This window comes from Sinocyclocheilus grahami, unplaced genomic scaffold (assembly GCF_001515645.1).
Source record: "Sinocyclocheilus grahami isolate Dianchi unplaced genomic scaffold, SAMN03320097.WGS_v1.1 scaffold143.1, whole genome shotgun sequence".
NCBI lineage: Eukaryota > Metazoa > Chordata > Actinopteri > Cypriniformes > Cyprinidae > Sinocyclocheilus > Sinocyclocheilus grahami.
In genome coordinates, this window is record NW_015505322.1 from 294503 (window position 1) to 309161 (window position 14659).

Consider the following 14659-nt stretch of genomic DNA (forward strand, 5'->3'; position numbering starts at 1 on the left):
TTAAACGCAAGGAGGCCGGGCGCTCTCCTCCCTTCTCCCTCTCTCATTTCCTGTGTTTTTTCCCCCTTCCTTCTATCGCTCATTCTCACCCAGTCTGCTCTCTTCCTCTCTCTCGATCTTGCGCGATCGCGCTCTCTCTTTTTTGAGACTAGTCACACTGGTTTTAGAGGGTTCCAGTAATTCCTTTGTCCTTTAAATAAATAATGCAAAGCACAGCTTCCTCTGCCTTATGTGCGTATACACATTTCACTGCATTACGAAGATCTCTTGATGAATAAAATCTGCCTGGTCAAGGTTAAGGAAACAGAGTGCTGGGAATGAGCACCATGTAACAACTGAAAACATGAGAAAAAGTTTGTTGTGCTTAATATTGTATCAAATCAGAATCCGAGCACATGTTATTTTTAATTTGAGCGTATCAGCATCTTAAATCATCAGCCCTGTCTGAATTTTAATTATCTCTGAATTTTAGTGCCCCCCTCACCATCTCACCCTTTGTTTCTCCTCTCTCTCCTCATACAGCTGGTGTATGCTGGGTGCCCCTCCCCCACCATTTGAACAAACCAATAAGAGGCCCTATCAGCCGAGCCCCCCTCCTTTACACACACTCTCACACACCTCCCTACCCCCATCCTCTCTCTCCCCATCCCCCTATCCCTCTCTCTATCACTCCCCCATATTTCCTTTCAAAGCAGCCCCTCTTGCTACCATCTCTCGCCCAATCTTTAAATTATCACTACAGAACACGCCTACTGTACATGTAGTATCTTCTCCATGCGTGTTTAAGTGTAACCAGGAAAGATCTTACTCTTTACAAATAAAGAGATATAGGACATGCCTAAATAGCATATCATAAATGCATTCTGGGAAGCATATGACGTCCATGTGAGTGTGTTTTCGCAATAAAGTGAGATAAAAACTGTGTCAAGGTGGGATTTGAAAATGCGACTCACACACCCACATACACACTCCTCACAGCTCCTATGTGACTCATTGAAGACTTCTTGAAGAAATATGCATTTCTGTTAAACCCATATCTCAGGACATACTATTACCACTACATGTTCACATAAATGTGATACCTAGACTACAATACATTAATCCAAGACTAAGAGAAGTTAATCTAGAATCATGTTTCTTAAAAGTAAACTACATTGTCGATTTCATTCAATCTTTGTTTTGTCTTGGTCGTCTTACATGCCCACACTATTGCTACTGGCCAACAAGAGGCGTGATCAGGTTTAAATGTCCAACAAGCCCTAGAGAATATCCCGTGTTAACAACTACAGGCGAAGCAAATCAAACGTTTACATAAATCGAAAAAGTGCAGGAGATATTTAAGTGAATGGAGGCAGTTTACACGTGTTGTCATTGTCAAGAAAAATTGGAGAAGCATCTAACATTTGTAAATTATTCACGCGTTTCCCCTTCAGCGGCGCATCTCTCTAGTTTGCATTCCCTTCAGTGCTGCAACTAGACCAGAGCAATAGAATCACGATAGATGCCACAAGCAGCACCTGTATTTAAAGGAGTCATATGCGATTTCAAGTTTTCCTTTCTCTTTGGAGCATTACAAGCTGTTCGTGCATAGATAAGATCCCTAAAGTTGCAAAGAATAAAGTCTCAAACCCAAAGAGATATTCTTTATAAAAGTTAAGACTGATCCACACTCTCCTAAAACGCCTCGTTTAAACACACCCCCACATGTCTACCTCACTATGTGGGAAGATTTGCATAACGCTGCCCAAATGTTCACGCAAAGAAAGAAGATGTTATTGTTGCTGCCACCGCCTTTTGTTTGTCATTTCTCCGATCACAAATGCAGACATGGTTTAATGTTTATGTGGCGCGATGCAACACAACGCGTAAAAAGACAGTATAAGTCATTATAATCCATAATTATGTCCCCACTGGATGCAACAAATGCCTCGTTTATAATGGGTTTTAATGTTTTTGAATCGTCGCGATGGTAAGGGGCGTAACATTTCCGGCACACGCTTGAGGTATTCGGCCAATCACAATGCACTGGATAGCTGGCCAATCACAGCACACCTCACTTTTCAGACCGATGAGCTTTGTAAAAATCGACGCGTTTCAGAAAGGCGGGGCATAGAGGAGAAACAATAATGTACAATATGTGGAAAATTATTTGTTTTTTAACCTTAAACCGCATAAAAACATTTCATTACACCAAATACACAAAATAATGTTCTTTTTAGCAACATCATATGACCCCTTTAAATAATAATAATAATAATTATTATTATTTAAATAGGTAAATAAATAACTTTTATTTCATAACTTTATTTTTTTCTTTTAACTTTATGCCATCAAAGGTGGATAAAAGGGAAATGGAAATGCAAACAATAAGAAAAAAAGCACAAACAAAATACACAATATAAACTTGATAAGAACATAAATAAGAATGCAAATATGGCCTACAGTTGGACAAGAAGGGTAAAGAATAAAACCAGCTAAGTAAAAGATCTAAAGAAAACATTTCAGTCTGAATTTTAGGAAATCTGGAGATGGTAACGATTTTATTTACAGCATTCCTCTTTAAATCATTAATAAAGCAAAATATTAAGTAGGCTAAGTTTAAATACAATAGAAATACAGAAATTATTGTCACTATTATTGGCTGTTTGAATGAAAATCTTGTAGTGGGGAATGCTATAACAATATATTTCTTGTATATAAACTACTTTTATTGGTAGCATAGGCCTATATGGAAATAAATCATTTAATAAAGACATTAAAGACACAAACTTTCAAAAATGCCGAGTTACAGACAAGTGTCCACAAAGATCTACCCACACACACATTTTAAGTTCAAAACTATGTAGAACTGGCAGATGACTTACCAACTGATGTTTTCATTGTTTTCCGAAGGATTTCACGTCCTAGATATGGGCGTTTGTCTTTCATTTCAGTTGAACTGTGAAGTGAGGCTCCCTCATAATATGGGCTTGAGAGCATTAAAGGCACAATACAGTGGGGAAAAAAAGTATTTAGTCAGCCACCAATTGTGCAAGTTCTCCCACTTAAAAAGACGAGAGAGGCCTGTAATTTTCATCATAGGTATACCTCAACTATGAGAGACAAAATGAGAAAAAAAAATCCAGAAAATCACATTGTAGGATTTTTAAAGAATTTATTTGCAAATTATGGTGGAAAATAAGTATTTGGTCAATAACAAAATTTCATCTCAATACTTTGTTATATACCCTTTGGTGGCAATCATGCTTTTGTCTGAGTGGGAGGAGCGGGAAAAACGAGCTCTTTTCGCCGCTTTTTCCACTGATGTAAATATAATTAGGGACTTTCGAACGCTTCAGCTCTCACGGATCGCCACAAAACAGAGTTTATAAATCTAAATGGCCGTCATAACCCGGGCAGATTTGGTTAGCGATGAGCGGCCTGTTCAGGACATGTGGCCCTGGGGGTTTAAAGGACGACCAGGGCTTTTTTGGTGGTAGTTTTGTGAGACTAAAGGCAGATGGTGGACTAAAGCCAGCGCGACACTGACTGCTAACGCAAGCTAATAGTTACATCTCCATGGTTTCACTCTGAATTTGATTTAAACCAGTTAAACACTGTCTGGAAAAGCGAAGCGTGTTTTTATAGAGTATATCTCTGTGTTAGAAGAGCGGTGGACGGACAACATTAGGTGTATTTGTGTGTTTTGTATAGCTGGGAGCTAACGCTAGCGCTTTACGGAAGTGTAAGATAACTAGCTGCTCTCTCATATTTCTATACTTTATTTATTGGCTGTATTAGTCATAAACACAACGCACGTGCGTGCGTGCTGTGTTGTGTAGCGCATCGCAGCTAGTTTTGTGCCTTTGGTTCGGAAGTTTAAAACATTTTTAAAATCCCTTAAAATTCACAGAAGGATTGTATTGATGTTTTTATATGTAGTAAGTAGGACACGCCTATAAGACATGAAGCTTCTAAAACAAAGAGGCTTTAAACCTCATCAGATCTTCAGTTCTTCAGTATTGCGTCGTGTCATCACCTTACTATAAACGGTGAAAAAAATGTTTTAAAAGACTAATACATGAAGTTGAACTCTTTTTAAGTTAAAAAAAGCCAATTAACTAATTCAGTTATTTATATTTTATTCATAAAACGTTTTTCATCACTTGTAGTATTGCATGTTATGTAATGTTTATAGCATTGCTTAACCATAAAGAAAATGCACTATATGAATTTTATTTTATGTATAATAAATATTTTATATATCAGATTTTACTCTAAAATTGGTATAAAATTATAGCCTTATGTCTAAAGTTATGTTCCAAATTTGAAGTTGATATGAAAAAAATGGAGGTTCCTGTGAGATTTTATTTAGGGCGTTATACCACAAAAAGCCACCGGGTGCCATCCAAACTCCTTTGATTTTTTTTAAATGCATTTTTCTGTCACAGATGTCTAGATTTCTCTGTCAATATCTCAAAATAACCACCTAATATGGAATCCTGAGACTCAGACCTTTCCAATGATATGTTTTTTTGTCAAGATTATAAAAAGTTTTGATTTTAAAAGACCGTAATTCATTTTGTAATATGACACTTGACACTGCCCACTAAGGGGGAGGAGACCACCAAAAGATTTTAAAGTACCATTTCCATGGTAACACAATGTCTGATTTCGAAATGGATGAATCTTGGGCTTCTAAGTTTTCAAATGATATATGATTTATGATGGTTACTAAAATATTTGATAGAGAAAAAAGACAACAACAAAAAAGAGCGCCAAACGTCCCACAGGTGGGACGGTGACAGTTAAGGGGTTAATATCTCAAATCGGCATATTAACATTTATATAACTTAATCACGTATATAGTTAGAAACTAAAATATACTGTGACTAATCATCTTTAGTAAATCTTGTAACATTGTCACTTTTATACAGTGACGTTCTGGCAACCATGTACATTTTTGTACATTTAATGTTTTTGGTTCTGGATTTTATTTAAAAAAATGTTATGTTGTTTTCCATTTTTTCTAAATGTTTTAATGTCTCGAGCTGTATATTTGAACGGTGCTTGTTGTTCATAAGCATTTTAATGACTGAACTGTGTTTTCCGAACAGTTTTTAATCTGTAAGTGTTTTCTGGCGTGGAATCGGAGAGGAGGAAGCGAGAGAGGGGGACTCATACAAGCCGAAAGGAAATGCCAATCGCCACTACTGGTCATTCAGCATCTCGAGAGCCCTGCGTCTGTTCCCCGGACCCCGTCCCCAAGCGTGCTGATTTATGCGAGGACGCAGGGGCCCAGCCAGCGGAATACGGGGGTTCAGAGGGGGGCCACAGCCTGGGCAGCGCTAGACTCTCTGGAGCGATTGAGAGCTCCTCTGCGGCGTCTCATTCCCCTCCCACTTCTCCTTTCTACCACCACCACCACCACCATCATCATCACCCCCATCCAGTGACTATGGAGCCTCCCAGGACTCGATCACGCTCGCGGTCTGGATTTTACCACGGTGGATTATCTAACTCGAATGGTAATGCTGGGAGTGGCGGCGGTGCACTAAGTCCAGCTGGAGGAATAAGCCACCACCAACTGCAGCTTGGAGCTGCTCATGGACACACAGAAAACCTGCGCCCACCCGGGAACACACTTTCTCCAGGCTCCCACAGACACACAGGGCCTGGAACGCACAGAAACTCAGGAGCAGGTAAGCCAGCCTCAAACCACCATCATTTTAGTTTAAATGGGGAAAAATGGGAATTTTCTTACTGTGTTGAGATTTTATCACGTTGTACCATATTTGGTTGGAAAATGGTATCCCCAGGATCTATGGCGTATTTATAGTTGTATTTTTTTGACCACATCTGACATCGGGAATTGGGGGTTAAGACAGCTACAGGCTCTTCTCCAGCCGTTTATTGTTGTGTTATTGTTTGGAATAGTTTTGGACCGATTGAACCCTGTATTTGTGGAGTATTCTATCAGAAGAACAGAAGTCACATATATCAGCCGTCTCCCCCAACAGCCATGCAGCTTTGTATTCCACTCCACCCAGTACTACCTCAATACCAGGGATGTAGGAAGCCTTAAATATATTTCATTTTATATTATTCATATTTTTATAACATACTGTAATATTTTTAAATTATTTATATATATATATATATATATTTATAAAAAAATTTTTATTGTAGGTCATTGGGTTGAATCTGAAATGGATCTCTTTTACATTTAAATACTGTAATGCAGTAAGGCTGAGCATCTCGGACTGAAACTGTTTCTTTTTAAAGATGGAAAGTCACACACAGGCCTCACGTGAGTGCTGATCTTTTCATAAAAGGACTTTGTCAGCAAGTACGTGGAGGGTCACAATATGAAGTTTTTTTCCCTGATAACAGACAAAATTGCAGTTCTCCTTATTTGTTCATTAATGTTTGCTCAAGTTCTGATGAGCAATACACCAAGCATTCATATAGGCTCTTAAAGCTTTTTAAGGCAAAAGTTGCTTTTTGTGACTGACTATACTGCTTTTTCTGCATTCCGCTCCGTCTTGTGCACTACAATGTCAAAGTATACTCAACTGTAGATGAGCATGGATGGATAAGTCTAACACGTGCAGTACCATGTATTGGACTCGTTCTATCTCAACATTCACCTCGCATATGTGCTGTTGTACACAAACACTCCTGATGATGGTACTTTGGGCTTTAGTGCCTCATGGTTTACCTTAAGCAGCAGATTTGACAAGATGCTCTTTCGTACTAGGTGGTGATGCAAGAGACGGACTTGCATTCATTCAACTACACAAGCTGTGACTATTCTCCTTTGTTTTGGATGCTTAATGTTGTTATTCGCTGGTCCAAAATAGCACAGCGCTTTCACCCACAGTATGGGACAATTGTTCCCACCGACTTTAGGGTTTAAGTTAATAATTGACCGGATTGCATCGTCTGTCCAGCGGCATCACAGTGCTTTATGGTTTCAGTATAGCCGAATGGAATTTCCAAAATATAAAGTGTTCAAGCCTCTGGTATCCTTATTTCCTGCCACATGATGGGCTTAATCAGCCACAGCACTTCCTTTTAGCCATGGACGGCAAGCTGGCGGAACCAAATGTACATGCACCCATGTGTTCACGCACCTAGATTTAATGTAGCCACCCCTCACATACTGTTACGAGACATTAAGTGGGGTTTGATGACACAACACATGTAAAATAAATAAATTGGAAAGCAAAGAGCGCAGGGCCTGTATTACCATGCATGCATGTGTGAAGGGGGTGGATTGTAATATCTCAGGTGTTGTGTTTTAAGCTCAGGTGTGTTTGCCTACTGGCAGTTGATTTTGTGGCCAAGCTGCACTACACACACACTTTACTAAAAAGCCCAGACTGGAAATACCTGTCTGATGGAGTGAGTGTCAAGCAACCTGCTTTGTTGGCTCTGTTTGTCATTAAGCAAGTCTTTTCTCTCTTTCTGTCCTATGATTTGTCCTGATATGCTCATCTAGGTGTGAACGTGATACTGACTGGATGGATAATCAGAAGTATTTTACCTGAGAGTGTATATGTGATCTTGACTAGTGGGATATACAGTAGCTGTGTGTGTGTGTGTGTGTGATATTGACTGAGATCAGATAGGCCGCTTTGATAATGAGAGAAGCTCAGCACACTGAAATCCCATGAGTTCAACACCATCTGCTCTCAATACAGAAGCGCTCTCTCTCTCTGCCTCTCCCGCTCTCATTCCTCATCCCTTTATCTCTTTTGTCCACCCGATTCCCCTTTCATTTTCTCACACTGACTTTCCCTGTCCATTTACCCTCCTGCATATTTCATCCTCTCGTCGAAACTCATATTTGCCTGTAAATGCACATGTATGCATAGAGGGAGGAACCGTGTTAGACCTCCTGAGGCTTATTCTGCTGTAGGTGTTTGGTATTATTCTCAGCTCTGCACGGAGAGGGAGAAAAAGGGCTATCAGGTCCCATAAAATCAATAGAGAAACGGATTTCTGGTGGGCTTGTGTGCATGCAGCCCCTCCGCTCGTGAGTGTCTGTGTGTGAGCATGCACTCGTGTGCGTACATGCGGACAGTTCAAGATCATTTGAAGGGTGTAGAATCCCTCCTGGGGCCGGTCCAGACCAAGCTCAGTTCTGCTGACTCGTAACAGAATTGTAGAGAGAGTATGTTAGAGGTGACCAAATGGATTAAGGATCTGAAGCTGTTCTTTCTACCTCTTCCGATCGAAGTTTGATGTGTCCTATTTACTATTGATTAAGAGGAGGCACGCACAATTTGGTTTCCACAGAATTGGAGTGTCTGTCATTCATAAAATTCCATCAGAGCTCCCACCCCTTGTACATTTGTTAGTTACATATTTTGGTTGAATTGATTATAATGTCAGCTACACTCAAAAATAAAGGTCCCAAAAGGGTAGAGTTAGCATATTTGGGTTCCCTAAAAGAGGCTTTAAGTAAACCGTTCTTAAAAGAAACCCCTTTTTTCCCCTTAAAGAAACCCCTTTTTTCCTAATCTAAACAACGATTGTTTTTCCACCATAAAGAATCTTTTGTGCAGTGGAAAGGTTCTATGGACGTTAAAGGTTCTTTATGGAACCGTAGATGCAATTTAAAGAACTTTTATTTTTAAGAATGTATCTGTAAGAGAGTAATACTGTCAGCTCTGTTTAACAAATTGTATTAAATTGAAATCTATACCACCAAGTTCTTCAGATTTTCTATTAAGAGTGCCATTAGTTCATGTAAGCTTGAATCCGCCAAACTAAGGTGAAAATACACCAGCTTCTGAATCAAATTATTTATTTGTATTTTAGTCATTTGTTTTATTTTATTTGCAATTCTATAGTGACTGTGGTTCATTTGAACTATTGATGTTTGTATTGTTGAAATGGTCGAGCCTTGTTGATCCAGCTTCATGACTCTCGTTTAAGGATGGGCAAGCTTGTGTTATGAGGGCCCAGCTGGTTCCCAGAGCTAGCGTGGGTTGTTTTGAGAGTCCATTCCCGGGTTTAGTCTGGCGGTCCAATCTGTAGTAGAACAACAGCGTCTATTTTAGCTCACTCAACTCTGAGACACTTGGGCCCACATCAGTACGTTGCGGAGCTCCACTTAACATGAAGACAACTGTTGCTGCATGCTCAAAATCAAGCCGGTGTCCCTGAAGGACTCTTCAGTTTTCACCTTGAGTAGGTCTGCGTCTCATGCGCACACACATACGCGCCACGGGCTGTTCAGCAGGCAAGGTGCAGCGCGGGAGATGAGGCACTCAACTCTGAGACACTTGGGCCCACATCAGTACGTTGCGGAGCTCCACTTAACATGAAGACAACTGTTGCTGCATGCTCAAAATCAAGCCGGTGTCCCTGAAGGACTCTTCAGTTTTCACCTTGAGTAGGTCTGCGTCTCATGCGCACACACATGCGCGCCACGGGCTGTTCAGCAGGCAAGGTGCAGCGCGGGAGATGAGCGCTGGGCTTTGTAGTGTCAGTAAGCTGTTTTAATTGGACTACACTCCTGATCATTATTTAAACCAGTAGTGCAGTTTGAGCATTAGAACAAACCCTCGTCCCTAGCTCTCAATAAACCTTTCAGAAAGCACGGCCGCCGCTTCCTTTCAGCCCAGGAACAGAGGAATATGGACGAGTGTTAAAAGGAAGGCTGGAGGTTTTCTCCTCTACTGCACTGACCTGGCACCATCTTCAGAGAGAAGTGAGAGCAGACAAAAAAAAAAGCAGAACAGATGCTCAGAAGTGCTTACAGGTGCCAGGTGTGTTGAAAGAGAAAAGGATGAAGGTGGAGAAAGTGAGAGGATGGGTTTGCGGCTGGAATAAATCACCTGGTTGAATATTATAAACCCTCTTTAGACTGTAATTTATGATATTAGCCTTGATATGATGCTGTGTGTGAATCTATACACACGCACGGATGTCCTCACCACAGCAGTAAGAAGCTTGTTTCATCACTCCTATGAAATTTGAGTGTGAATTCAGCTGGATTTGTGCCGTACAGACAGCCAGCTTTCTATACACACGCACGGATGTCCTCACCACAGCAGTAAGAAGCTCGTTTCATCACTCCTATGAAATATCGGTGTGAATTCAGCTGGATTTGTGCCGTACAGACAGCCAGCTTTCAGAAAGCCAAGCGTTTTGTATGTGAGGGAGTGTGTGTGAGAGCATTCACTTATTTTCCTGACGTCTAAACTCAACTAGACTTTATAAAACTGGTCCTAAATGCTGATTGGTCAGTGCAGGATTCCAGCTGCTTGAAAATAGATTAGTGTCTGCTGTTACACAGAATACGTGTTTGTTACCAAGGTTGATATGTAAGGGACCGTATCTTTTTGCAGAAATATGCCACTAATTGAATTTGCAAATGCATTCAACAATTTGTGTGCATTAACTTTTTTTTTTTAAAGTGGCACCCATTGAATTGAAAACAATAAGCTGTAATAAACACTTTTGTTGGTAATATGACAAGAAAAAGTAACACTGCAGTGTTTTTCAATGAATGCAAATAACCTAGTCATAATGTTCTCCTCATTGAACTCTGTGACCTGAACTTCTTATTTTTACTTTTTGCTCACAATATATTTCACAATGTTGGACAATTTGGTTAAGATTAGGTCTGTTACAGTTACCATACATGTACCATTCAAAAGTTTAGGGTCAGTAATTTTTCTTCCTTAAATGTGTTTGAAAGAAGTCTCTTATGCTCACCAAAGCTGCATTTAGTTGATCAAAAATAGTTAAAATTATTAATATTGTGAAAATGGTTTATCTATGTTTTATGTTTTATTTTAAAATGTCATTTATTCCGGTGATGTCAAAGCAGCTGTTACTTAAGTGTCACATGATCCTTCATAAATCATTCTAATATGCTGATTTGTTGCTGTATTATTAATGTTGAAAACTGCTTAATATTTTGTGGAAACTGACGTATGTTTTTTCAGGATTCTTTGAATCTAAAGTTCAAAAGAACTGCATTTATTTGATTGAAATTTTTTACTGTCACTTTTGATCAATTTAATGTGTCCTTGCTGAATAAAAATAATTTCTTTACATAAATAAAAAACACTGACCCCAAACTTTTGAACGGTAGTGTATACTTAAAAGGATGTTTGTCAAAAGATAAACTCTGGCACAAACTGTGTAAAAATGAAAAATGTTCACAGCTGTCACTTTGCTGCCAACAATGCCTTTTAGGAGTGACTATATTTATAATATAGCACAGTCTTTTGCTTGAATACTACTGCTGTCCATTCATGCAATCAATAGTGTCTCAAGCATTGAGCCACAGATGGACATGGAGTTACGTTTTCCTGATCACATTCATCGTGAGGTGGTTATGAGGGAAGCCGTGGGGTAGGGAAAGATGAATGACTGACTCGATCTCATCCATGTATGTGGCGGTCAGGGCCGTGAAGTTCTCATACGCACTCTTATTGTGTTACTGTGTCTGAAAAACTTACTCTCACTCCATTTTCATAACAAAAGAGTCTGTTTGTTTTGGCTGCTTTTGTGTGTCTCCAGGCAACCTCTCCAACAGTTCCGTTTTAAGGGCTGTACTCGCCACTTTGTATCTGGACGCGCGTATCGACCGGCAGGCCCGTGTTAACTGAACAATCGGCAAACGTATAATCAGTTATGCTAGAGATGAGAATCATAAGGTATTCAGTAATTCTGCCTTCAACTTCACGTAATGATTCTGTTAACGATTCCTTTAATCAAATCATTTGTGAATAAGAACAGAATTTCCCTTGCTCTTTTAAAATAAGTTTGATGTACTTCGCATAAGCTCCCTCTCTAGTCCACCCAGATGGTTTATGAATATAAACGGCAGAAATGGGTCATTGAGAAGTTGCAATTGTTGCAACCATGAGCATATTAACATCAAGACTTATTTAGTAACCATTATAGAGCGAGCTGAATGTGAATTACAGTCGTATGCACATGTTAGACAATCATAATTGGCTAATTTACATATAGCTGTACTTAAAGGTACAGTAGCAACAAATTTTTATTTATTTTTTTCTAATGGTGAGAGATTTGAAATTATGACCCAGACACCGTGTTGTACTAGCTTAACTGGACTTGATGGCCAATGATCAACTAATGTTTCCTCAACTGCAGCTTATTCTTATGGTCAGTAAGCAGATGCTCATTAACTGCAGTTTAATTATTTTAATTTGTGCACCCAATTTACTCTCTTTGGTTGTGATGAAGGTTTCTTCAAGGCTTAGTTCTTTTCAAAAGCAAAGTAACATCAGACGTCCTTGTGCTGCACAGTATCTGCGTCAGTTGTCTGTAAATAAAGTCAAAGCCAACACTTGATCCATTGTCATTACTGAATGGTTGCGAATCAGGCCTCGACTCCGTATTTGGTTGGCTCAGTGTTCATCAAAGCTGAATCCACTCGGGAGTCGGGAGCGAACGACATTGTGGTACACTCCATTCTAGTATTTGTCTTTATGAGAGCTCCATCCTGTGCTCCGGTCTTTGTATTTGTTGGAGACCAAAGTATAAATGTGGCTTTCCTCAAACCGCATTGACCTCTCGTCTCTGTGTAAATCTCACGTCTGACGTCAATCTGATTCTGCACCAAGACCAATCTCAATTTTAGTCCCAGCCCAGCGACGCTCTATAGAGCCTGTTACTGTAAATGGGATTTGAACTGGCTATAGAGTTAAATTTGCTAGATGCTCTCTTTTCCCAGGTTAACTGAGGGGTGCAGAGATTGGGGCTTATAATATGGGTTTTGTCACTTTCAGACAATCTTCAGCCGTCTCTGTATGCACGTCTGAAGAAGAGAAAGACTGGAAAGAGACAGAGCAAAGCGTGTTTAATTGGCCTGTGGAAGATTTGTTGAGAGGTAGACTACATATTAAGAGAGAGCGAGAGAAAGGGAGGGAGTGGATGTGTGCGTCTTTCTGGCGTCCCTTTCTTTGTGTGTTGGAGAACTGAGAGGGGTGAGAGGGAAAGCTGAACCAAGCTGAGAAACATTAGCCAAATCTTTCCCTCTTGCTCTCTCATGTTCTGTCACACTCTTGAACTCGCTCATTTAAACGCCTCTTACTTCCTTTCTCGCTCTTTCGCTCTTGCTCTGTTGGCTCAACTTTTCCAACTCTGACCTTCCTTCCTCTTTTTTCCTTTTTGCTGTTGAGTTTTAAGATAAACGTGTAGCTCTCCAACTGATCCTTTCCTCTCAACAACAACAACAATACATTTCTCATTATTATTATTATTATTAGTATTATTAATAATAATGTGGGTGGGTCCTAATTAGTAATACTTTTAAAAATGTTAAATGACAAGCTATTCTAACTGTATTTACACCAGTGCAATGTAACAATTACTTTTCGTAATTTATAAACCGCAGATATTAAAAAGGCCACATTAGTGTGGTCATCCTTTTTCTCTTTTGCTATTGCTTTCCTCGGCCTGTTTGTAAAATTCTTAATGCAAAGTGCTACAGCAGAGGAACTTGTGAGTGAGCTTGAATGTCAATGTTTTCTGTAGGTTCATGTCAGTGCTTAATTTGAGTTGGCAGAGGATTTTTTTATAGTTGTTGTCCCCATATTTTTCCCCATAATGTGGAGAAGGCTATGCCTGTTTTTGCAGTGTGTAAGGGGAGAGCGAGAGAGGACCCTGGAATTGTGTGACAGTAGAAGCTAATGATGGATAGATGGATTCAGGCAGGAGGGAAGGATGGAGCAGGAGTGGACAGATAAAGCTGATGCACTCTGAAGCTCAGAGAAAAATCAATAGTAGCCGAGAGGGGAAGCCTCAGTCCCCTGTCTCTCTCCCTCGCTCTCTCTCCATTTTCCCCGGATCTCTTTCCTTCCCATAACTTCGCTCTGGACACCTCTGGTCTGTCCCTTCCCCCACAATGACACCAGGGTCTCTTCTTCTCTCTCCTTGATGGTTTGTGCAGAAACAAGGTTCAGAATGAATGCTCTGTGTGCACCATATTCAAGAAAAAAATGGGCTTTGCCAAATAAGTAATCCATGGCCATCTGCTGATTAAGTTGAACTGCAAGCCTAATCATCTGACCTTCGCTGATGACAGAGACATGCATGATTCAAATTGAAAGATGTATAAATTATCAAACTGAAGAAAAGGTTTGTCGTAGCTCTAACGTCTTATGGAAAATGTACCATCAGAATTTACAATGCATAGTTTTTATTTCTTATTTATTTTTTACTTTATTTTTATTGTTTAGCATTACAAAATCACCGTGTTTTCTTAAATGTTGTGACTGGTGCAGTTTCATCATTAAAAGTGTTAGTGATGAAAAAACCCCAGCATCGATGCACTCATCAAATGCATTCACTTTCTATTAATCAAAGAATCACGTAAACAAAAACACTAGTTTCCTCAAATCTTAAACCGCTTTAAACTTTAAATGTTTCTTGAGCAGTAAATCAGCATATTAGAATGATTTCTGAAGGATCATGTGACACTGAAGACTGGAGTAATGATGCTGAAAATTCATCACAGGACATTAAAAAAAAACATTAAAATCTTACAGACCCAATCTTATCAAACTTTTAAACGGTAGTGTATTTTTATGTTTATGTAAATAATTATGTAATAAAATTATATTTAAATGCAATTGAATTACCAATAAGAAATATTGAACTTTAAGGATATGTATCACCAACT

General features: G+C 39.5%; 1 protein-coding gene across 1 annotated transcript in view; it reads left to right on the forward strand.

Annotated features, from left to right (window-relative positions):
* The first annotated feature begins 5096 nt into the window (after window positions 1-5096).
* rnf38 (ring finger protein 38) overlaps window positions 5097-14659 on the forward strand; it is a 42392-nt gene continuing 32829 nt past the window's right edge. Inside the window, exon 1 of the mRNA XM_016280698.1 lies at window positions 5097-5681. Coding sequence (XP_016136184.1) covers window positions 5177-5681 — 505 coding nt within the window. The 5' untranslated portion in view covers window positions 5097-5176. The remainder of the gene's footprint in view (window positions 5682-14659) is intronic.